General features: G+C 40.7%; 1 protein-coding gene across 4 annotated transcripts in view; it reads right to left on the reverse strand.

Moving 5' to 3' along the window:
* The window catches only part of FBXO38 (F-box protein 38), a 39,855-nt gene that overhangs the window by 13,680 nt on the left and 1,005 nt on the right, over nucleotides 1-25,170 (reverse strand). For 3 of the 4 annotated variants that reach the window (XM_048490094.1, XM_048490095.1, XM_048490093.1), the window contains exons 2-14: nucleotides 22,414-22,592; nucleotides 20,593-20,726; nucleotides 18,632-18,795; nucleotides 17,238-17,403; nucleotides 16,657-16,794; nucleotides 15,780-15,917; nucleotides 14,231-14,324; nucleotides 13,320-13,450; nucleotides 12,570-12,740; nucleotides 10,880-11,022; nucleotides 4,388-4,607; nucleotides 3,596-3,715; nucleotides 2,073-2,252 (exon numbers count right to left, since the gene is read on the reverse strand). In XM_048490094.1, the coding sequence (XP_048346051.1) occupies nucleotides 2,073-2,252; nucleotides 3,596-3,715; nucleotides 4,388-4,607; nucleotides 10,880-11,022; nucleotides 12,570-12,740; nucleotides 13,320-13,450; nucleotides 14,231-14,324; nucleotides 15,780-15,917; nucleotides 16,657-16,794; nucleotides 17,238-17,403; nucleotides 18,632-18,795; nucleotides 20,593-20,726; nucleotides 22,414-22,541 (1,927 nt within the window). In that variant the 5' untranslated portion in view covers nucleotides 22,542-22,592. The remainder of the gene's footprint in view (nucleotides 1-2,072; nucleotides 2,253-3,595; nucleotides 3,716-4,387; nucleotides 4,608-10,879; nucleotides 11,023-12,569; nucleotides 12,741-13,319; nucleotides 13,451-14,230; nucleotides 14,325-15,779; nucleotides 15,918-16,656; nucleotides 16,795-17,237; nucleotides 17,404-18,631; nucleotides 18,796-20,592; nucleotides 20,727-22,413; nucleotides 22,593-25,170) is intronic. The other variant, XM_048490096.1, reaches the window with a different exon arrangement.

Below are 25,170 nucleotides of genomic sequence, written 5' to 3' on the forward strand. Positions count from 1 at the left end.
GGACTACAAAAATGTTTGGATTTTGAACTAACTTTATAACACAGAAAAACTGAAATCTTTAATAATGAGAGCCAGTTAAGTGGTTAAGAGCAGGTGGATTCTAATCTGGAGAACCGGGTTTGATTCCCCACTCCTCCACCTAAGTGGCAGAGGCTTATCGGGTGAACCAGAATTGTTTTCCCACTCCTACATTTCTGCTGGGTGACCTTGGGCCAGTCACAGTTCTTCACAACTCTCTCAGCCCCACCTACCTCACAAGGTGTCTGTTATGGGGAAAGGAAGGAAAGGAGTTTGTAAGCCACATTGAGTCTCCTTACAGGAGAGAAAGGTAGGATATAAATCCAAACTCCTCTTCTTCATCATCATTAAACACATTATGTAAAACCAGTCGCACGCTGGTTTTAGTTGCATCATACTGGACAGAACAAGTGAAGCAACAACAGTAGCTGGGGACTACAATAATCTCTCAACAGGAAGTCCTGTGATCACTAGATCATCATTCAGTTTTTTAAAATGGACTTGGAGAAACTCAGAAAAGGATGTGAGAGTACTCAGCCACTTACAATCAATCTCTAATTTAGGCTTGTTAAAAGAGAACAGATTTAAACTGTACTGTCATTCCTCACTGAATAATCGACAGCTTCAAGGGCATGAAGGAAGAGGACACCATCAGAACTAGATAGGTCTCTAGAAGATCTAGGGCTGATGGTACTTTCCTCCAACATGGTAAGAAGGAAACAAATGCATTATAAAAAAGATGTCATTAAGGGTGGCCTTTTATCAATTGCAAATGCCAAGTAACAGTCTGTATGAATAAATATCAAAAATTGCCAGTGAAGAGATAGGGTAGACTTGCCGTATACTCATGTATAAGTCAAGTTTTTCAGCACATTTTTATGCTGAAAAAGCCCCCCTCGACTTATACACGAGTCAGCTGTATTAAAAAAAATATTTTAGAGTTTTTACTTTGTCGGCTGCCAGGGGGCGCAGTTTTTAGGCTAGTGGCACCAAATTTTCAGGGTATCATCAAGTGACACTCCTGATGATACCAGCCAAGTTTGGTTCAGAGGGTCCAAGGTTATGGACCCCCAAAGGGGGTGCCCCCATCCCCCATTGTTTCCAATGGGAGCTAATAGTAGATGGGGTGACATTTTGAGGGTCCATAACTTTGGACCCCTTGAGCCAAACTTCACTAAACCTGGGTGGTATCATCAGGATAATCTCTTGCTGATACCAGCCATGTTTGGTGATGTTTGGTTCAGGGGGTCCAAAGTTATGGATCCCCAAAGTGGGTGCTCCCATTCCCCATTGTTTCCAATGGAAGCTAATAGTAGATGGGGCTACCCTTTTGAGGGTCCATAACTTTGGACCCCCTAAACCACCAAACCTGGGTGGCATCATCAGGAGGGTCTCCTAAAGATACTCTGAAATGTTGGTACTGCTAACATAAACATTCCTCCCCTGACAGGTTGTGTGTGAGATATTTCCTTCCTAAAATTGAGGCACCTGCCATTATTACCAATTTTTTAAAAATATGTACACTAAAAATAATGAGCTATTTATTATTCTTTAAAAGCAGGAGTAGTTTTTGAGTCACAGTGAACAGGCATGTTCATTCCAGTTTTTATTGTAAGATCCATTGTTTAAAACCGTTCCTTACAAAAAAGCTAAGGTTTTTGTACTTTTAAAGTTATTGTTGATACCATATTGTTCTTGTTGACCCTCTTTTCCACTTACAGAGCTAGTTTACTGTTTTTCTTTGAAATAAATATTCAAAAACATTTAACCTACTGATGCCTCAATTAATGTAATTTTATTGGTATCGATTTTTATTTTTGAAATTTACCAGTAGCTGCTGCATTTCCCACCCTCGACTTATAGGCGAGTCAATAAGTTTTCCCAGTTTTTTGTGGTAAAATTAGGTGCCTTGACTTATATGCGGGTCAACTTATACACGAGTATATACGGTACCTAAACCCCATGGTAAGCTCCCTTTCATGTATCATATGATCATGGCTCAAAAAAGACTAGTTTTACTACATACATAGAAGAGAACATACCCAATCTCTCACCTGAAGGCTCCCGGATTTCCAAAGGGTCTCTCATTCTCTCTTCTCCATCTGAATAACTTTGTGCAATGCTGTTTGTAATGTAGGATCTTGAGGTTGCCATGTTCTCATCTTCATCTTCACTATCTGAGTCATGAACAGTAATAGGCGCTAGCTTTACATTAGGTTGAAGGCCACTGGGCCCTGGAAAAGAGTTCCAACAGATCAGTATTCTTGTAGTCCCCATGCTGTTCACATTGGCTACGCACCTTATTCCCTTTCCCCTGGATTCTAAGCACAGGGCCAGACCAGCTAGCTTTTGGACAATCTGCTGTTATATCCCCGGACCTAAGAGCTCCCCACCCACAGCAGGTAACCCACTGCAGAGGGGACCCCACCAACACCTGCACCCTTGGCCAGTGTCCTGGCCAGCTATCAGAAGCTGTTAGAGCCCCAGGATGGATGGCCAGGGAGGGACAGCTGGCGAGGCTTCCCTTGGCCACTGCCGGCATTCCCTGGCTGCAGAGAGGCTGGGCAAGGTGGCAGGGCTAGCTGGTGACCCGGTCACGGCCCAGAAGGTACAGCCTTGGCCAAGGCCAGTACCAGGTGCCCCCACTATCCCCTGGTCCGCGGCAAAGCAGGCGAAGGGGGTGAAGTTGGGGGACACACCCCATGGCAACAGCAGATGCCCAACCCGATTCGAGGCAGGTGCCAGCTGACCCCCGGCTCTCCCAGGAAGAACTGGAAGTGGCGGCAAGCCAGCTAGCCACCCCAGAGGCAGGCATGGCAGAGACGGTGGGGTCCAGCTGAGGAATCGGGTGAACACGTCTGAGGGGGAGGGGCCAGAGGCCTGATTGGGGGGAGCCGGGGGTGGGAGATCGCTGAGGAGAAAGGATAAAAGGAAGGGAGGAGGGAAGAACGAGGAGGTGGTGGTGGATGGTAGAGAGAGAGAGCGTGTAGAAGGAAAGACAGAGGAAGGTGGGAGAGGGTTAGATGCAGCGAGGAGAGGTAGCTGAGTGCGGGGGAAGGGGAAACCAGAAGACTTGGCGAGGAGGAGGGGACAGTAGTGTTGGCAACCCCCACCCCACCCCCACCGACAAACTGTTGTCTATACCACATTGTGACCCATTATATGAGCATTTGGTAATAAACAAAGAACTCCAATCAACTGCACAGTACATGCACAATGCTGTGCCATGTGAATGGAGCTAATGCAGTGCAGTAACTCAGGTGAATGGTGGTGTTACGGTTAGAGCTGAGAGTGTTACGGAGGGATATTGTACAAACTTTAAGGAAGCCACCCTCTCAGTCCCTGTATCAGTAATACTGAGATGAGATCAGCCTGCCTTACAAAAGGACTGCCAAGATGACATTATCTCAAAATGAAACTCTTGGAATATCTGAAAGGAGCATTCAGTCCTGCTCACTGTCACTTAATTCAGCCATGACTGCTTAAAAGTTATTTCATTGTTCTTTATAATACTTTATTTTCCCCAAAATAAAACCTGTTGCTACAAGAGGACGGGAAAGATGCAGACTTGACATACCTGCTTGTTCCTCATCAACTTCCATGGGAATAAGTGCCTGGTTTGTTGCAGAGGTTTCACTCTGGCTCTCTGCCAGAGCTGCTCCATCTTCCTGAGCCACCTCCTCCATATCATTAAGTGCTGCAAAGGGAGATAGGAACCGCCCAGACAAGAAGGATGACTCAGCCAAGCGATTAACACATAACTCCCTGGCAATCTTAGGAAGACTTTGAAGGATGCTCGAGAAGAGCATCTGTCTGTGTCCATAAAGTAGCTCTTGGGCAATTTGGAAGATATAGCTCTAATGTCTGATGGCTCAATACTATAAAAGCATCTACAGGAGATTCTCAGGACATAAAGTATGGCCCTCAAGAAAGAGCAGAAAAATAATCTTTACTGAGGCACTAGCATACTAAACTTTCCCGTTGCAGAAAATGTATGACGTCTATTATGCCAAAAGCAACACTCAGTTTTGTTGGCATTATTGAGCAGGAAAAAAAGATGACAAGCTTATTTAAAGCCATATGGCGGTAGTCAAAAACTGTATTTGCCTAGCCAGAGTGCTGCCAGGTCAAAAGGAACGCTGTGTAAGACTATGCACATATAAGAAACTGAAATGTGTTACCAGACATTTTAAAGATACAACTGTGAATTTAAAAAAAATCAGTTATCCAATTGACATCCAAATATATTTTTCTAAACTTACAACTTTTAAGTTACCCATTAACAATTTTAGGTATTAAATATCCCCCATTAGTCATTGTCAAGGAGCTACAAAAAGTAATGAAATGAAACTGTCCAAGAGTTATTTACCCTCCGCTGCAATCTGCTGCTCTTCACCCTGCTCCTCCTGTCGCAACTCATTCTCCTCATTCTGGTCATTTGGCTGCTGGTGATTGTTATGATGTATGTTTGCATTATTGTTTTGGTGATTGTTATTGTTGTCATTTTCATTGTTGGAGTTTTGATTGCTGACCAAAGCAGAAGAAACACCAATTCCTGTACCTGCACTCAGACCTACTCGAGCACATCCCTGAAACGCAAGCAAGGAGCAACGGCAATGGCAACTTGCACAAAAGAAACCACAAAGTATTATCCCCAAACACCTCATTTTAAAGACATCTCAATGGACTGATCTGGTATCTCCCTTCTGCTAAATCTGCTGCTGGAGGAGGTTGACTTCAATCCAATATATTGCTTTTTCTACAGAAAGACCCAACAGGGTAGGCCCAACCACACTGCTGTAATTATAGTCACCTCTCAAATGACAGAACCATTCCACAAGTCCTGCCTGTTAAGACAGTTCAGAGAGATGAAACGTACAAGCCATCTGATCAAGTAATCCGTAACTGTAGGAAAGTTGCACCTCTTGGTTCAATGTCAAGAGACAATCTACAATCAAGACCAAGGAGCTGTTATTTAGTCATCACAATGAGAATACAGAAGCACAGTAATAAAGCATTTGTACAGGTTAACTGATGAGACAACTACCAAATGGTGGGCATGTGCACAGAAATGTGGTCATGAACAGGCTGCTGTTTCTCATCTCCATCTTGGAATCCTCTCATCTGTCTGTACCTGTTCCCCTAAGTTCTATATTGTCACTCAATCACATTACCAGATAATTGTGCTGACTGTTTCTGGAGGGAGGGAGACTGGGGAAGATCTAACTAGCAGCAGATAAATAACATGTCACTAAGCTTATCCCTCTCCTCTCTGCACACAGGGATACAAGGTCTCAGCATGGCTAGAGTTGCAAAGCAAACAACTCTTGTCCTTTAGCTCTTAGCCTGAGAATTAGGTTTACAGTTGGGCAGAAGACCAGACTGTGAAGAGAGAAGGTCTGCTTAACTGTCAGAAGACTCCTCTCCTTTTTTTTGTTTGGTTTGTTCTTTCCTCTTTGAGTATTGTTAGCTACTTTGGCTCCCATTGAGGAGAAATGCAGAATATAAATATGCTAAGTACATAAATATCCATGTATGTTCCACATTTACTCTTGATTTGTTCCCTGTTTTATTTCTAGTGTGGTCACTAAGGTTGTCTTTAACCATTTCCCTTGTCTGGGGTACATTGATTGGTAGGCATATGAAGATTGAGATGAGTGTAGGAACTGATCAGTAGCATCTGCTGTCGTAATGGAATGCCTCCCCAAAAGAGGAAACAGCATCGCTCAGAGCTTCTCGTTTCCAAGGAAGAAAGGAGGCTCTTAATTACAGGTTCCCCAAATGCTCTTCCCTTGGCTTCAAACAGTACCATCAAAGTAGGAGGAAAATGTGGACAGAGGTTGTAAAGAAAGTATGTTTTAATTTATTATTAAGTTGACATACTGGTAGCCATTTTGTATGATTTTTAGAAACTAAAATGTCCTGTCTGTCTATTTCATTTTTCTAGCAGACGCAGCTGTGAAAGAGATTGGCTTTCACCTGTCAAAGTCACAAAAACTGTTGAACAAGTTAATTGGAGTAGCATTTCTTTTAGTTTCTGTAACTGCTTCCACCTGGGAACCTTAGAGATAACAGCTTGCACTATGGTTTAATTAGTGAAGTAATCCCATTGGTTCGGCAAGTACCACATGGGGTAAAGTCCTTTTCTATATAGTTTTAGTATGGTGTATTAGAGGTATATTTTTTCTGGCTGTCCTCTTGTGCTGATACAGAGTGTTATCACTTTGACTTGGCTTGTCACTTTTTGAACTCTGTTCCTGACTTGAATAAGAATGAATCTGCTTGCTCTCTGAAATCAAGGCTACACAAGAGTGGACATTTCTGACTGGATTATACTGGAACTCTTGTTTGTTATGCTAACAGCTTTTTTTTCCTATTTCTTTTTTGTACTACCTGCACCTGCCAATATCAGTGCCTTTGAATTATTTTCCTTTTGATAAATGTAAAAACTAATTTTTATATGTTGTCTGTGTGAAGTGTTTGGTTCAGAAAAAGAGCCCACGCACCAGTAGGTCCTGGGTGAGTACTCAGGAACCTGCGTGATGTTCTGAACCACACTCATTTGGCACAAAAGCAACTGGATTTTTTTTTTTGGATCTGTCAGTTTTTATCAGGAGTGGTTATGGAGAAGAACCTTCCTGAATTGAGGCTTCAAGAGTCCACAGTGAGACCTCACCAATTGCAGCCACAGTTGGTGCACACAGCAGAACTCCAGGTAACCCTCGAGGATTCGAGGAGAAGCGTTACTTCCATGCCGACCTTGAGGGGCGGAGGCTGATCTGGGAGTCCAAAGCCTTGGAACCCAGAAGGAAGCCGCCGTGAGCAAGAGGTTGGTGGTTGTCGATGATGATGAAGAGCAGCTGAGTGAGTGTTCCAGAGGGTCACCTATGCCCAGAGGGCATAGATGTGGTTGCTCAGATTCCGCTGATTCCGCTGTGCCAGTGGGTGTAAAAAGGACTGGATGAAATTGCTGCAGGTCCTCATGGGCAATCAACAGTCTACAATGAATTTGTTAGCAAAAGAAAAACAGAAAGAAAGATCTTCGGCTTGGCAAAAGAAACGTTTTCCCAAGTATCAACTCAGGGATTCTGTTGACAGCTTTATTGCAATGTTTGAAGCAGCCCTGCAGAGTAATGAAGTTCCCTGGCAGGATCACATTCAAGCTGTCTGGATGGACGTGTCCAGTGAACTAGCCCAGCTGCTTGGTGAGTTAACCCTTGCTGGAGAGGCAACATTTAGCCCGATTTAAAAAGACTGAAACTCAGCTAAAAGATGAGCTGAGGAAGGCCTACCCTAAACCTAAAGAAACTTTTGTGGCCTTTGTGGCCAGGCTGAAGCATGTTGCTCAGCAATGGTTTTGTGCTGCTGCTGTCAAATCAGCTAAAGATGCTTGTGCATGAGCAGTTTTATCATGCCCTGCCAGAGGATATCTCTGCCATGGTGAAGGTGAAAGATGCAGTCAATCTTCAAGAGCTAGCCCCTTTTGCTGACCACATGATGATTATTAAGATGTAGAGAACATTCTCTTATCCGGCTCCTGGTAATTTGGCTTCCTGATAAAGAAGGAGTGAAATCTGCTCAGTTAAAGAAGGAGATGCCATTTAAAGCAGTGAAACCATAGGAAGCTTCTATGCCCAAGGCGGTGACCTGTTTTAACTGTAATCAAGTGGGACATTTTAGAAATCAGTGCCCTATTCTTCGTAAAGAAGGTAAGATCCAGATGTATGAAGGAGATCAAGTTTTGTTTCAGACGGAAGATTGGGAAGATTCTGAAACTTCACCTAATCAGTCTCCGGAGACCAGAAGCACTGAAGAAATCCCCCAGGTGACTGTAAAGAGAGTTCAGCATACTTGGCCTGACCCAGCGATTGTAGCCTAGATAGCAAGATCTGGTGATGTGATTTAGCTTCGACTGTCGTTGAGGACGCTTCAGTGGAAGTAAGACGACAGCAGGTTTTAAATATAGCAAAAGTCATTCCAAATTAACAAAGACAATGGATAGATCTGTTTAGGCATAAGACTGTAGGGTTGGGAGGGCATCTCTCTGTTTCTGGGACTGTAGATACTGCTGCAGATCTCAGTTCTATTAATAGGAAATTGTTAAACCTTGTTGAATATAAGAGGATGGGAAAGACAAGAATTATTCCCTTTGAATCACAAGGTATGTACATGGTTTGGTGACTGTAAACATAGACATGGATGGAATAAGCAGTGATATGTAAATCCTTGTGCATGATAATGCAAATGTTAAATTTATTGTGGGGGCTGATCTTATCTGTATGTCTGGGAAGGTTGTTACCAGGTCCCAATCCAGAAAAAAGGAGCATGACCATAATAAGGGTGATGGGAGGAATGAGGTGTCTGAAGAAAAGGTAAGATGCAACAGGCTAATGTTTCCTTTTCAGACCTCCTGGATGCCTCAGGCCATTTGGCATCTGAGCAATTCAAAAGTAGCCAAAGATCTTGCTTAATGTTAGCTGAAGTGCAGGGTAAAATTGAGTTTTCTCCCACTATGGTTTAAAAAAATAATCCTGTATGGGGTTTTTTGGGAAAATAAACTATTGTACAGAGAACAGTTTAAGTCTGGCTACACAGAGAAGAGCAATATTGTAAAGCAACTAGTTGTTCCCCAGACATATAGGGAAGAGATCTTAAATCTAGCTCATGGCATACCTCTGCCGGGTCATCATGGGATTAACAGAACACTGGCCAGGATTCAGAGGCAATTTTACTGGCCTACTGTAAACAAGACTGTAAAAGATTTTTGCAAGAGTTGTGATGTGTGTCAAAGGGTGGGTTATCCCAAAGATAAGACCAAGAGTGAACTTAAGCCTTTCCCGGTAATTACTGAACCTTTTCAAAGGGTTAGTTTGGATCCATTGGGACCTTTACCAATGATTAGTACTGGAAAGCAATATATTTTGGTCATGGTGGACCATGCTACCCGCTATCCCTGAGCATATCCGTTGCATATATTGTCTCTGAATATTGCAAACTCTCTAGTGGAATTTGCTTCTACATATGGATTTATGAAGGTCCTGGTAACTGACCAAGGACCGAATTTAATGTCACAGGTTATAGAAAAACTTTGTGAACTGACTGAAATACAGCATACCCCTGTTGTTGAATATAAACCAGCTGCTAATGGAAAGGTTTGTACAAACCATAGGGAAAATGTTGAAGGCTTATGTTCAAGTTCATACAAAAACTTGGGATCAAGCGGTACCTTTTTTTATTTTTGCTTTAAGAGACATTCTTCAAGAAAGCGTGGGCTTCTCGCTGAATCAGTTGCTGTTTGGTGGTGATGTGAGGGGCCCTCTGAATTTAGTTAGCCCAAATAGGGACGTTTGACTGATGGTAGTTGCCCTAAGAATGTGTGTGCTTATTTCCAAGAGCTCCAGTAAACCATGCAGTGTGTGAGAGAAATAGCTGGTGAAAACTTAAGGCAGGCACAGCAGAAGCCAAAGGCTTATTGTGATGCCAAAGCCCAACTTCGCAAGTTTGTTGTGGCAGATAAGGTTTTGCTATTGAGTATGGAGTCTGTGGTTAAGCTTGCCGTGGCTTGGCAAGGGCCTTTTGAGGGTGCAAAAGTTTTGCCTCGGGATAATTATATAATTCAGGAGATGAGCACAGGTGAGCACAGAACGGTTCATGCAAACAGGCTCAAACCTTATTTTGAAAGGGCCGCAATGGTGTTCCCTGTCCAGGCTGGGCTGGAAGGAGAAAATTTGGAGGAATGATGTTTTGACTCTATAACCAATATTAATCATGTTCAAGTTTTTTTAACTGATTAATGAAGAGCAAAGATTGTTGATGGATGTTTTGAAATGTTTTGAGCCTTTATTTACTGAGCATTTTGGAAAGACGCCCTTAATTTCACATCATAATGATACCAGTAGTGTCACTCCAATCAGGACTATTCCTTTCCTGTTGAATGATTGAATGTATCAGGTGATTGGAAGAGATTCAGCAGATGCTGAAACTGGGAGTTATTGAACATAGTCAAAGCAAATGAGGTGTTCCCATTGTTTTGGTGTAGAAGAAAAATTTGTCTGAAAATGATCTCCCTGAATATAGATTGCGTGTTGATTTAAGAAAGGTGAATGCAGTAATTGAATTGGATCCTTATCCAACTGCAAGGCTTGATCAGCTTACTGAGAGACTGGCTAGCGCAAAGTTCATCAGCACTCTTGATTGTTTAAAAGAGTAGTGGCAAATTCCTTTGACCCCAGAAGCATCTGAAAAAATGGCTTTTGTGTGTAGTCATTTTCAATTTAAGTGCATGGCTTTTGGTCTGAATGGTGCCAGTAAGACGTTTCAAAGATTGATGGATACAGTACTGGAGGGCTTGGATTGTAGTTTTGTTTATCAAGATGACGTGGCTATAATGTCAGATAGTTCGATTAGGTACAAGAGCAGATTGCAGAAGATATGCATAGAAAATTGCAACCTAGTTAGGGTTTGTGATGAACTTCTAGCATTGCTCACTGTTCCTGCTGTTCAGTTTTAATGCACTATGAGAGTCCTCAGCATAGTAATATCTTCTTAAGCATCAAAACAAAATAAAGTGAAGAGGCAAAGTGACATCTAAAGAGAAGTCTCTAAAATGAGAGCCTTACAACAGGGCATCCTCTTTTTAGATAAGCAGTCCAATAATCTGCACCATGCTTGCCTTAGTATTATTATAATTAACTAAAGTGAACTAGTTTGCATTTTCAGTAATTACTGTGTTCCCAAGCCACTCATCTGAAAAATTATTAATTGGAAGTTTTAAAAATACATGCCAGAGCAGGTCTTTTCATATTATTTAGGTCGATTCAAAAACATGCAGTGCAAATGTAAAAACAAAAATGATACTGACCTTGGGCGGCTCCCGAAACATCTGGTCCAGGGAGATAAACTCCAGGCTCGGCAGTAACTCAATAAACTGACTAAAAGAGTCTAATTTTATTGCATGGCATCTTACCAAGGTGAGATCAAACAGCCGAGTCCATCTTGAGTGGTCTATGGAAAAAGAAGACAAGCGAGCTGACTGCAGAATTTCTTACCGGATGCATTTTCCACCAATTCCTTCCACATGCAACTGTCGTTAGCCGTCCCTCACCACTTCAAAGAGCTTCTCCATTGTTACTGCTCTAAAAAAAGCTGTATTTTCTATTAGTTTGATGTACCCATAAATTACTGAACTCAGATTAAAATTAATTTTATAAGGACAGCTACAGAGGCTCAAACATAACTGCAGAAAACTGCAGGTAACTATACACTTCAGAAGCAACAATTAACTGTCTTTTGGTTGACCATATACATCAATAATGGGGATGCAGTGATACTGAAGATGTCTATGGCAGGACTGTAATGAGCACTTGTTGCAGCAGCAGTGATGTCATTCCCTTTTCCTTGTTGAGTTTGCAAGTTGAATGGGAGATCACACACCTGTTGCTTAGATCATCCTTTGTCTTGGACAGTTGGTTAGAAATACAGTAAAAGGCTTGTTTAATTGCTTTTTAAGAGTTGTGATTGGCCTTCTTATCTTGGTATCTCTGATGTTCTCATATGCACTTTCTGACTGGCTATGTGCACCTATGTGGCTTATCTCTTATTTAGACTAACATCAGATACATAGAAATAATCACATAAATGTGAGAAATCAAATTTAAGATAAGACTGATATTTTTGCTACAAATAAGTACTCCTGTGAAAGGCAAATCAGATTTCCCTGGCTAGAAGTTTCATAAAACAGTTTAAGATGAGGTGAGATCTCTTGGCAAGATACTCGGTACTTGTTTTTTTCTTTCTAAATAATCCCTAAACGCAGAAACAAATGCAAAAACCTGATTTGTTTCAAACAGTTATAATAGAAGCAATGCTATAAACATTGAGACTGTCAGGATGCTTTTCCAGTTTTTGAGGAATTCATTATCTTATGTTTTAATTTTCTTCTGTCTGGCTCAATAAAAAGAATCTTTTTCTTTATTTAATAAAAGATAAAATATTATACAGGTGTCTTGTTTAATTACTGACAGCTCAAAAGAGAAAAAGCAGACTCAAATCCATACAATTATTTTTGTATTATTAAGAGTTAGAGGCAGACAAGTTTCTCTAATGTGGCTGATCAATGTTTCACTGACAAAACCTTAGAATCATAGAGTTGGTAGAGACCCCAAGGGCCATCAAGTCTAACCCCCTGCAATGCAGTAACACATAATTAAAGCACTCCTGACAGGTGGCCATCCAGCTTCCAGTTAAAAACCTCCAAAGAAGGTAGTGCATTCCACTGTTGAACAGTCCTTACTGTCAATAAGTTTTTCCTGATATTTACGTGGAATCTCTTTTCCTTCATCTTGCACCCATTACTCCTTGTCCCAGTCTCTGGAGCAGCAGAAAACAAGCTTGCTCCCTTGCCAACATGACATCCCTTCAAATATCTAAACATGGCTATCATGTCATGAAAGTTGTCCAGTGAAAAGTCTCTAACAGGTGAGGGGAATATTCCCATGCTACATACTAACAATGATCATATTATGCAGCTTCATTTTTAATAGATACAATACCTGTGATCCAACTGCTCGGGTTATGTAGATGTGGACAGTTGTATATGACAAGATATTTAATGGAAGAGAAGACTTCATTCACTGCTTTCATTCCAATGTCAGTGATGATTCCTGGATTTTCAACTACATCAGCTAAGCCATACTTCACTAGATCTGCATTGATCATTTTACCTAAATACGGAAAAATTGAGATTTTAGCACTGGGATCCTACCAGTCCCATAGAAATTCAGTCAGACAACTTGTTACAATGATGTTACCTGTGGCTGACCTGCTGAAAACAGCAAGGCCAAAACAGATGGAACGAAGCCTTTAAAGAAAAACAATAAGATGCTTCACAAGGTCAGAAGATCACATCATCTGAACCTTAATTTGATATCTCACTAATTATGGTCTTGTTCCCAAAGATTTCCCCATGCTTCCCCTACACCAGATGAGACAGCAAACAACTCCACATGCAGGATCAGACTTGCTCTTGCATCCCTATAAAGTGGTGGGATAAGGGGCAATGTAAAGAGCAGCGTGAAGTGACAAGGGGAGTGTGTGTTGGGATAGGAAGTTGAACCCCCACCCTTCTATTTAAATGTAAATTGTCTTTTCCCATAGCCTTTTTACCCAGTCAGATACCAATGCCAGCAATGACCTGCAGCAATAAAACATGGCTTTGAATGGTAGGTTGGAGTGGAGGAGAACAATCATCTCGCCTATCCCATACTTTCAGCAACACAAAAGAGAATGAAAGATTTTCATACACTGCAGCAAAAATTCATCAACATATCCCAGATGAAGGGTTTCAAACTGTGGAAACTCCAGTTCTGCCATTTTAAGTGCAGAGAATACACCATCTTTGGTTAGGGAAGGCTGGATTCGTACTTCATGCAACCTACAACGTAGGGAAACAATGCATTTTTTTAAAGATCATAACTTGCACACACAGAAAAACACATAAGAGAAAGAGACCCAACTGACTGACCACTGGTCTGTTCCAGAAGAGTTCTTCTTCCGTTCTTAAGGAAATAGCAACATGAATTTCTTAAGCTGCTCCACTGAAGCCGAAGGAGCAGATGCTTGTACACTTGTGAGACCATGCACTGCAGCTACCTATCACTGAAAATTACAATGGTGCTCTTTGAGAAAGCTAAGTGTGTCTCAGAAGAATGGAAGGATTGTGGCATAATTAGAAGCAGAGCATGGAAGCCATATTCTTCACACAACATGTAGTTAAATTGTGGAACTCCCTGCCGCAGGATGTGGTGATGGCTGCCAACTTGGAAGGTTTTAAAAGGGGAATGGACATGTTCATGGAGGACAGGGCCATCCATGGCTACTAGTCAAAATGGCTACTAGTCATGACACTCCTCTCTCCAGTATGACAGGAGCATGCCTACTGTATTAGGTACTGTGGAACACTGGCAGAATAATGCTACTGCAGTGATCTTGTTTCTGGGATTCCTAGAGGCACTTGGTGAGCTATTGTGAGAACACACTGCTGGACTGATGGATCTTGGTCTGATCCAGCATGGCTTTTTTAAGGTTCTTATGTTATTACTGTTAGTATTATGCTTAAGGCGTTCTAATTGGAATGTAGAATTTACCAACATAAAGGGGATTCACTAGCAAAGAAAACGGAAGAGAAGACTGATGACATCATGCAAGTACGTACCTTCGTGCAGCAGTTATGATGAGGTAGCCAAGGTCCACTTCCAGAGCATTCTTGCAGGCTCCCAGAACTATTGTGTGCAAATTTCTGAAACCCCCTAGTTTGACAGGGAAGAGAAATAATCCAATTCACCATGCAGTATTAAGACACCACAGAACTGTGTAAAGTATGCATTATTTTTTAAACACACAAAAAAAATCCACTTCCTTTTACGTTAGGTTGTTAACTCTTGATGGCAATCATAGGCCCATTCCAAATGGGCTATTTAGACCCGCGTGGGGCTGGGAAAAATGCCATTGTGGGGGAGAAGATTGGCAGTGGCAGCATTTTCCCCCCACAACGGCATTTTCTCTTTTTGAAAATGCTGGTTTCCATCTGGTACCAAGCAAACAGCATCATGTGGAAGTCAGCGTTTTTCCCGTGCCGCTCCCAGTCCCCTTTTACCTCCTGCCAGCTCCGGTCGCTCTGTGGAGGCCAGGGGACACGCCTCCCCGCCCTGGAGGTGATGCTATGGCCACGGGGGCCTGTACCCTGGCCTCCACAGAGCGACAGGAGCCGGCAGGAGGTAAAAGGGTACAGGAAGTGGCACGGCCCGTGTGAAGGGAGTGCCGCTGGCTGCTGGGCCAGCGGGACCATTCATGCAAACAGCTCCGGGGGTGCACCAGCATAGGCTATGGCCCTTTCCGGACTGTGGCCCTTTCCGCACCCCTGCTCGCGTCACCCGTGCAGAAAGGGCCACAGTGACAGAAGCCTCTCAGATTTGTGTTGACATTACTTTTTCTGGAGAAGACACTTTCTGGAGAATCCATCTCTGAGCTGAAAGAATTGTGTGCTTTTTTAAACATTTCAAATGAAAATGTCTTTTTAAAACCTGGATGCAGTTTGGAAGGTACTTGTGTGTATTTTATTGCTGAACTTTGTACATGTGGTAAAAAAAGATGTTGATATTCTAAAACGGAAGAATCCACTTTTTATCTATCAGAGATTAATTGCAAAGTAGCTAATGTTGCCTGCAGTCTTCTTGGACCACACTTCCATGCCATGGTTCTATACTATTAATAGCTGTATTACTCATCACTTTCTTGATAAATAGACTCTTATTGTACCCTGGAAAAAGAAGCATACTTTCACACAGAATTAAACCTTATTTACATAGTCCTTTGTTTTCCCCATGGAAGAATCTTTCACAAGAGCTCTACTTGCAAATGAAATAAATGTATGATACAATTTTTGTACAAAACTGGGATGAAGGTAGAGGGAGCACAGCCTTGGTTTTGTGTTCCTTACATGTGTGCCACAATGCTTGTACAAAGCATATAGAGGGTCATTAAATGAACCAACCAGAAGACTGAATCAAAATATTCAGGATTTTAAAATTCAAATATTGATTCGTAACAGAAGAAATGAGAATATCAAATGTCAATGGAAACACATTTTGGAACCAGCTATAAAAATATTCACTTTCATGAGACAGAGTGTGAAAATCTAATGGGAAACAATTCAGTTCTGTTAACTACTTGCTATTTTCATTTTCAAACAAGAAACTGCATACCAGATCTCCAGCTATCTTCTACAACATGCTGGATCAGTCCTCCAAGGAAGGGGACTCGAACTAATTCTAGATGTTCCAGGTTTCGGGCAGAAGCCAAGCCTGTGACCAAGGGGACGTACTTCAATGAGTTTGTGGGTCCTATGAAAGATAGAATCCAATAGTCAGCATTCTCATGCTGAGAATTTCAGGGCATAGCATTTTCTATGATATATTGCATTATACACTCTGACATTTTAAGAAGCCGTAGCCACTTGGGAATACGGCTAGATGCCAGCACACACAAAACACAATACACACACACTAGCGTTTGGCCTAAATCCCATAGTGGATTTTTGTGGATGGATGAAGGATGATTTTCACTGACTTCCCCTCCTGCTGTAGGCCTCCAACTGCCTGCTCATGCTGTTCCTGAAGTTTCCTTATGCCCCAGAAACAGAATTGTAGGCTGCAATGTGGGGGCGGGGGAGAGTCATGTTCCAATAATGAAATCTGAGGAAATCCTTCCTGGGATCCATGCCTTTATATTTCCATTCAGACAGGCTTATGTTCTTTCCTATGGGCAATTTCTATTCTTATTTTTATCTACTAATTTAGTTTTAATTGATACAATGATTATTGATATGATTATTATTGTTTAACTGATTGTATATAACCAAAAGGCAGAATACAGAGGACTAATATATCCAGAATTCTGACCTCCTTTGCACTAGCCCCCCTTCCCTAACTGGCAGGAGTTGCAAAACCACACCAACTATGTACTTCAGTTCTCATGGCATGTGAACTGCCAGAAGAGCAAACAACAAGCATACCGACTAGCATACTATTCTGGCTAATGCTGATCTACATTTCTTGACTGAGTGTTAATGTGACTTTGTACCTGCACAATTTCTCATGACAAAAGTGCGTAAGCTGATGCAAAGAAAATCTTTAAAAGGCTGTGGTTTGGTGAGCCTCACCCACTTCAGATACAGATGCCTCAGCATTGGGATACAAGGGATGTCGGGGACATTAACTCCTAAAAGACAGGAACGTAAAGCCAAGTCAGAGCAAATATCAAAAGTATATTTCAAGGTGAAAATTTTGCCACTGCTCCAAGTAATTTTGTTAATTTATGTAGAAGACTTTCAAATTTTGTATGTAAACAAAACAGTACAGAAACTAAGACAATACAAGTGTGTGCATTTCAAAATCACACTACTATGAGGCAAAGCACAACCTGGAATAAATAAATTGCAATGCCTCTGATTGCCAGCTGCTGGGGAGAAGTCAGCAGGTGAAGACTGTTGTCTGCAGACCGTGTTTGGGGGTTTGCTTGTGATGTTTGATTGGCCAGTGCTGGAAACAGGAAATTGGTCTGATTTAGCATGGCAATTCCTACATTCTTATTCAAATTTTTTGGCTTTTCCAAAAAAAACCCCGAATTCACCAAGAATGTGAAGTGCTTCATTAAATTCTTACCTACTAAGTGCAAAGTCTGAATTTTTGCTCCTATTGGTATTTTAAGTTTGTTTTCAGGTGGGATTGGGAAGGCACCATTACGATTACGAAACTTCCCAAGGATGTGAACTTGTGGCATGTACGTCCAAATGGCTTCCACCAGCTCTAGATGGGAAGTCTCGACACCCTAAGCATCAGAATATCACAGAGCAAAGATAAAGCAAAGCAAACAAAACACCATCCATAAAAGCCCACTCTTGACTAAATCAGGCACCATATTAAATTGATTGTTTTTAAGATGTAAGATTTATATTGATATTTATATATTTATGTTTTAATGTACAAATAAATTGTGAATGTTAATACTGCTGTTAGCTGCCCTGAGCTCAGTTGTCACAGAAAAAGGCAGGAGAAAAATCAAATCAAAAATATCATAGAAGAAAACACATTGTATGGTCCCCGTTTCAAATGAAAAGTGAAATCGCAGTTATGTGCCTCAAGCAATTATTGGCCATATTGTTGTTAAGAATTTAAGGTCAGTCCTGTATTGGAAGAGGGAACCTTTATACTTGCCTTTTCATAAATTTAGGGTAGCTAATAATTAAGCCTGAGCACCAGATTCAGTGCCATACACCCATTCCATCACATAAAGTCCCCGTTTTAATGGGTTTTTAATCAAGTTTGGGCTCAGACATTTTGATAGCAAATATCACACAGCCACAATTATACTACAAAAATCAAATGTAAAAATGTGATAGCTGCTGCACAGTGCACACAATTTGAATCCTTTTTTTCCAGATAGCAGCAAATTTTAGGCTTTATAATTGAAAGAAATAGAAGAGATCAGCGTGTGTGCATGTGTGCGTTTTAGGTTTTTTTAAAAAAAATAAAGGTGATTTCAGCTAATAAACCTAAAGAGGCAGTAAAAAAAGCTGTGGAAGTTGGAATGAACACCATGTCAGTTACCAATCTTTTTGTAAGTCAGTATAAAACAGCTGCCCATAGATTTACAGCCACCAAATTCTATTGTGATTCATTCTGCAATCCACAAATCATGCAAATCAAGTTAAACCACATGAATTGACACAAATCTGTATGCAAAGTATCCCAGCCATGGAATTTCAGCTCTGTGGTTACAGTAGCTCATCTTTTAGTGCACAATTCCAGATTAAACAGGAGAAGACAGCAGCTGCTATGTAAAACAGTAGCTGAATTTAAAATTGCAACGGCTTCAGCTGTTCTAATGACACAAAGAATTAACTGAAAAGTACTGAACATTAACAATGAAATAAGGCACCATCTGTTTTTCATAGAAGTGTTTTTCCCCAGTTCCTCTCATTACCTCCAACAGGCATTATTATAAGAATCATAAATGCCAATGATGAACATTTTTGTTTTGAATATATAATGCTTACTAGCAGATTTGGACAAGCTTGCAAGGCCTCCAAGACTCCAGGAATACTAAAAGCTTCATAGCCACGAACTCTACGCCTGTCAAGGTGTCTGGGGTGAAGCCCGTATAGTTGTTCGATGTCTGGCATCTTCTTCAGGAGGGTCAGGAAGCTAGAATCTGTGAATCCTGAGAAGGTGACACATACTTTATCTCAGTGGTTCTCAACCTTCCTAATGCCGCGACCCTTTAATACAGTTCCTCATCTTGTGGTGACCCCCAACCCTAACATTTATCCATTTTACAAATGGAGAACGCTGATGCAGAGAGTCTTAGGCACCCCTGTGAAAGGGTCATTCGACCCCCAAAGGGGTCCCGACCCCCAGGTTGAGAACCACTGCTTTATCTGAATGTAAGACAAAGTGTCTGCACATGCAAGGAAGACCTACAGTGCAGATTTTAATACACAAATGACAAGCCTTGGGACTCAGCAAAGCCAAGGCCTGTTCTTGTTGCATTATTTTAATGTGTAACATGCACCACCAGACAGACACAGAAAAAAGAGAAACCGTATCTTCTGTTATTCTCATCCTCAAAAGCAGGGGTCTTCAAACTATGGCCCTCCAGATGTTCAGAGACTACAATCCCCATGAGCCTTTTTCACCAGCCACATACTTACAGAAGAACTTATAGGAAGTGTAGTCACGCGAACATCTGAAAGAACCATAGTTTGAATTTCTCAAAAGTAAGGACACAAAATTTCAGAATTCCTCAGCAGCTCAGACAGGCAGTCACATCCACACATAAATTAAAAGAGTAAGAGTGATTTGTCAAGTTTTAAAGGGGATCCCGAAGCCAAAAAGGCAAAGTTTAATTTAGCTGTAATCCAAGAAAACACATACACTTTTAAACCACACATATTTCAATTGGGAAATACTTAGCCATCATAGTTTGATTACACCAAAAGTTTTCAGTTTGAGATATGGAATATTCACAGTTTTTGACGGAACGGCACCACAAACCCTACTGATGAACTTATCTTCTCGCTAAAGAAACACAGATTATGCTTTCAAGCAAAGTCACCCAGCCTGTAACTTGTCAAGCCACAGTTCTTTTCTTTTTGAAGGACAGGTAACACAGATTGTCTTTTTAGAAATTATACCAACTTGATCCAGACTCCCAGGCTTCTCTAGATGAATACAAAAAACTGCAAAGATTTCAGTCACTGACTTTAACACTCAAAGCTCCATTTATCCAAGGCACTCCTTAAATTTACTCCCTTCTATTTTAATCTGGATGCCTGCCTCATCACCTCCGCATTGGCCTCGGCTACCTCAGTACAATTTGCTTTTCCCTATCAATGTGGAGTAAAAATGTATTTACAAAATTCATTATCCTAAAAGCTCCCCTATGACATGCAGTGCACAATCTTTTCAGCAATTCTCTACTGTGCACAATGCCTGATTTTATGAGTGTGTGTACATATGTGAGGTTTTAACAACTGTCCCTCATATTCTGTCCTTCCTAAGTGTCACAGCGGGGCTTTGATGCTTTCATTATTTCTCGTAGCGCACTGGAACGGGGAATCTGCATGATTTTCTTTTTTAATACGTTTCCTGTCTGGCGTCGCAATAAAAGGTGCCTGCGTTCCCCAAACCACTCTAAGTCTGGCATCCTTGGGCCGGGAAGAGACAGATAATCCTCGGTCGTTGCCGAGGTCGAACTTGTTTGTTGCTATCTTCTGCCCAGTATATTAAGACAAAGAAATGAGAGGACAAGGCCAGATTCCGCCACACCACTACTGGAAATCGCTTGAATGGCGCTAACACCTAAACCAATCCAAACCCCCTGAAAATGCTGAAAATACTACAGAAATATATAACGGTAAAAGGGATATACATTCCTCCACCAAAGTGGTTTATAAGAGCAACTGACTATAACCAAGAGCAATATATCACAGTGCACCAGTGAAAAAGCAGAACTCACCAGTAGGCATATATTCCCACCAGCGGCCAGCACAGAGATCCACAACTTTCACCACCCTCAAGTACAGGGTCACAGCTTCTTTTAGTTTCCTGGAGAGGCATTCCATGCACATGATATCCTGCAGGGGAAGGTACCTGGGTGGGGGAAAGTGACAAGTAGAAACAGCAATTAATAGTTTCTAGATTTTTACTTCTTTAATACAAAATCCATATAGTGCTATCCACAGACACTTATGACAAAGAACAAATTTAGAAGTGAATATCAGCAGTGTTTTACTAAAAGTGCAACCTTGCAATGGAAAACTGAGCTACAATGTTTTGAGGGCACTCAAAATGACAATTAATGTGACTTCACTGGAAATGCTGTAATTTCAATTAACTCTCAGTGAATGCTTTGGTAAAAGTTGAAAAGATGACAAGGTCTGACAAAACAGCATAAGATTTATGAATAATTTCTCCTTTTTTAAATGAAAATTTTATTGAGTTTTTTAAAATAAAACAGTTAACATTGACAAAACAAATATATCCAACATTTATAGTTTTTGTCTAACACATAATCCACTCGTACACCAATCCTGTGTTAAATGCTATTTTACCTTCTTTCCATCATAAAGCTTACCACTAACCTATATAATTACATATTCCATTCTGTTGTAATTTCTCCTTTACGAATGATAGTAAACCGTAACGCCTTCGACGCTAAGTCATTTACCGAATCGTTCTAAAATGTAGTTACTCCTAATAACTGCTCACTAAAGTAGCAAAACATTTATTAGTTTAGCCAAGCAGACATCTAATTTGGTGAATACCACTTGTCAATGAAATAAAACTGCCTAGTGTATGGAGAAGGCCATCTGAACTATCATGCTCCTGTTGTGGAATTTCATTCACAAAGTGTTTTGACTTTAATTTGGAAAAAATTAAGAAGGTTCTGATGTGCAACTGTTTACTTCATCGAAAGACGGTGTTCCAAGCAGCGTTTCATTAGCCTTTGAAGAATGTTGTCAGCTGCGTAGAATCTCCTAAGCTAGAAAAACTGGGGGGAAATTGAATTAATAAATAAACCAACGAAGAAACATGATTCCTTCCAAACAGTGTTTCATTAGCCTTTGAAGAATGTTGTCAGCTGCGTAGAATCTCCTAAGCTAGAAAAACTGGGGGGGAAATTGAATTAATAAATAAACCAACGAAGAAACATGATTCCTTCCAAACTGCATTGTATATTCCACTCAAAAGAATCAACATACAGGGTGAGGAGAAAGAAAAAGCAGTGCTAAGTAAGCAAGTAGGCATAACTTTAGGTCTGCAAGTATGTCATATCACTGGTCTGTTCAGCAGTTAAAATATTATTTGAAGCTAATCCTGGAGAAAACTAGCTATTAGAAAGGCCTCTGTTGTGCATATATATATATACACACACATACACAGTTTAACACTAATTTACATACATTCTGCATTCTTATATATATTCTAACACTAATTTTCAAATTTCATGGCAACCAAGCATTTAGAGTTGTTCCTTGACATCAAACTGATATTGAAGAAAGAATGGGGTTTTTTGCTTCCATACGTGAAAAACCACACTTGGTTCATGGACGCAGCATGATGCCTTCAAGAAAAAAATTATTTCTAGTTCACAATATGTAAGAGCAATTTCAAAAATACCACTACATTCAGTTCTTCAGGAGCAACTAACTTCTACATAGTCTGCCAAAACTGTCTGTATAAGTGAAATGGCATTAGGTGTTGCAATTTGTAGACTGAGCAGATAGAGTGAGCGCATCAAGCTGTCATGAAATGAAACTAAGCAACCAATGCCTACCTAAAGATGTGGCATAGCACTTCATGTGAAAGTTGGTTCATATAGTCCTTTGGTTCAGCAACTGTGATACTCATAAGTGCTTCTCTGCTTGTGGAACACATTTTCATATTTTTCCGCCTTGGTCCCATCTTGACAAAGTTTGCCAATCAGATGGGTTAGTGCTTGCAAGAAGTGTGCATCTGAAACAGAAATATAATAATTCTATTAAATATACAGGAAAATGCAAGGCTTGCCACACTACATGAAATTTAAGGAATAATAAAAGACATTCAAAACCTCCCAGTCACACTAAATACAGTGACAGCATTCTGGTCAGAGGGAACTCAGATCTCAAACACAACTCTAAAAAGATTTAGTAAAAAATCTTATCATCACCCATCAATATTTAAGAACTGAAGTTTAAAGTGACTATGGCTCTTACAGTCGAAAATATTTGTGACAAAACTTCTGATTTTATTTTATCAGAGGTCCCAAAACTTGTTTTTTGTGTTACACGCCTGATGCAGTCTACAACATTTCTCCATAAAGCTGCCACCTACTTTGTAAACTGCTTATTATTGTTTTACTGTTATGCAACGGTTGAAAGTTTGTCAAGTCACATCTGCCTTATGGCAACCGCATAAGGTTTTCAAGACAAGAGACATTCAGAGGTGGCTTGCCATTGCCTGCCTCCGCATGGGTTAAGAGAGTTCTGCAAGAACTGTGTCTGGCCCAAGGTCACTCAAGCAGGCTTCAGGTGGATGAGCAGGGAATCGAATCCAGTTCTCCAGATTAGAGTCCATTGCCGTTACCCACTATATGACACTCACTTTTATTTACTATTAAAGCAGTGTAAGTTACCTTATGGGGTTTTGATTGAGAGTACAGAATAGAAGACTTCCAAATGGAAGGCTTACAAGAACGTGGACAAGGGTGATCCAGCAGACATTATATACATGGACTCCCAAAAGATTTCTGACAAAGGGCCTTACCAAGGATTACTGATAGAACTCAATTGTCATGGGATAGAAGAAACAGTCTCTTATGGACTGAAAAACTGGTTAAAAGGCAGGAAACATTTATTCACAAATTATATGAAATTGTAGGTAAGAAGTGTAATGGTCAAGTTTGCAGATGAAACCACATTATCCAGGACAGTGAAACCATATCCAGATTATGATATGCTATTCTCTGAATTGACTGAGTAAACAACAGTGTGGCAAACGAAGTTCAATGTAGGCAAGTGTAAAGTGATATATCCTGGAAAAAAATCCTAATTTTAAATATATGGTGACAGGGTCTACACTGGCAAAAACTGAAAGAGAAAGAGCTTTGAAGTCTGTAGTGGATGAACACATCAATTCATTGCATTGTAGAAATGAATAAAATGAACTCCATTCTGGTGGTTGTTTGGAAGGGTACTAAATATAAAACAGCCAATATTGTTATAGAGCTTTGATGCAGCCTCACTTTGAATATGTGTACAGTTTTGTTCACAGTATTTCAAATACTGCAAAGCCTGAAAAAGTGCAGAAGAGAGCAACCAAGAATATTAAAGTATCTTTCCTATTAAAAAAGGCAAAAAAGTCCAGAACTTTCCAGGTTTTTTTTTTTTGGGGGGGGGGGGGGAAGACAACTGGGATGACATGTTAGAGATTTGCAAAATTATGCACAGGGTGGAGAGTGGGAATCTAGACAGTTCTTCTCTCTCTCCCATAGTGATGAAGTAAATGCATATATTTAGGATGGACAAAAGGAAGGAATGGAATTCACTGCCAGCAGATGTAGTAATAGCAACAACCACATATAGCTTTACAAGGGGGTTAGACAGATTCATGAAGGAAAGGTCCACTAGCCATTGTGAATATTACTACATCTGTAGTAATAGCAACAACCACATATAGCTTTACAAGAGGGTGAGACAGATTCAGGGAGGAAAGGTCCACTAGCCATTGTGAATAAAGGCAACCTTCATATTCATAGACAACAAGCCTCTGAATATCAGTGTTAGGAGGCATCCTCAGGGAGAACCCTGTTTAGGCAAACTAGTTGGCTGCTGGAATACTGAACTAGATGGACCACCTGTCTGATAGAACTAGATGGACCACCTGTCTTATGAAAAACCTTAAATAAATCTCACGAACAGACAGCGAAACACAGGCTTTTATTACATCTCTTTTCTCCACCAGAGGTATCAAAGTGAAAGGCAGAATTGCTTTTATAAGAAGGCCTATAATATATTATATAATGTATTCAAACCTGCTTCTCCACAACAATACAATAGCAACACAAAGTTTTAGCAGTGTAGAAACAAAATTACCAGCACAGGTGGAAAAAACCCTCCAGAGGCCTGCAACACAGTTTTAATCTGCAGTACCTGTAGTAAGGTTCCACCCAATACACAGGCTCCTGATCCAAGGAATCTACTTGTCAGTTTTTGCTACTTTTTATACAGATAAGGGGACATCAGACAGTAATTCTCTGATGTTATGTAACAAACAGTGGGACTGAGGAAGATGCAGGTATCACATCCATAGCTAATAGAAGCAATGCAAAACATTCTAGGAGAGACAAAAAAAGCTTCTTGATTCTCTTCTCCTGTCTTTCTATCTGATAGATCAGCGATGGTGACCCTTTTCAAGACCGAGTGCCCAAACTGCAACCCAAAACCCACTTATTTATCGCAAAGTGCCAACAAGGCAACTTAACCTGAATACTGAGGTTTTAGTTGAGAAAAATCAGTTGGCTCCCAGGCGTGCATTACTCGGGAGTAAGCTT

This window comes from Sphaerodactylus townsendi, linkage group LG03 (genome assembly GCF_021028975.2).
Source record: "Sphaerodactylus townsendi isolate TG3544 linkage group LG03, MPM_Stown_v2.3, whole genome shotgun sequence".
Taxonomy (NCBI): Eukaryota; Metazoa; Chordata; class Lepidosauria; order Squamata; family Sphaerodactylidae; genus Sphaerodactylus; species Sphaerodactylus townsendi.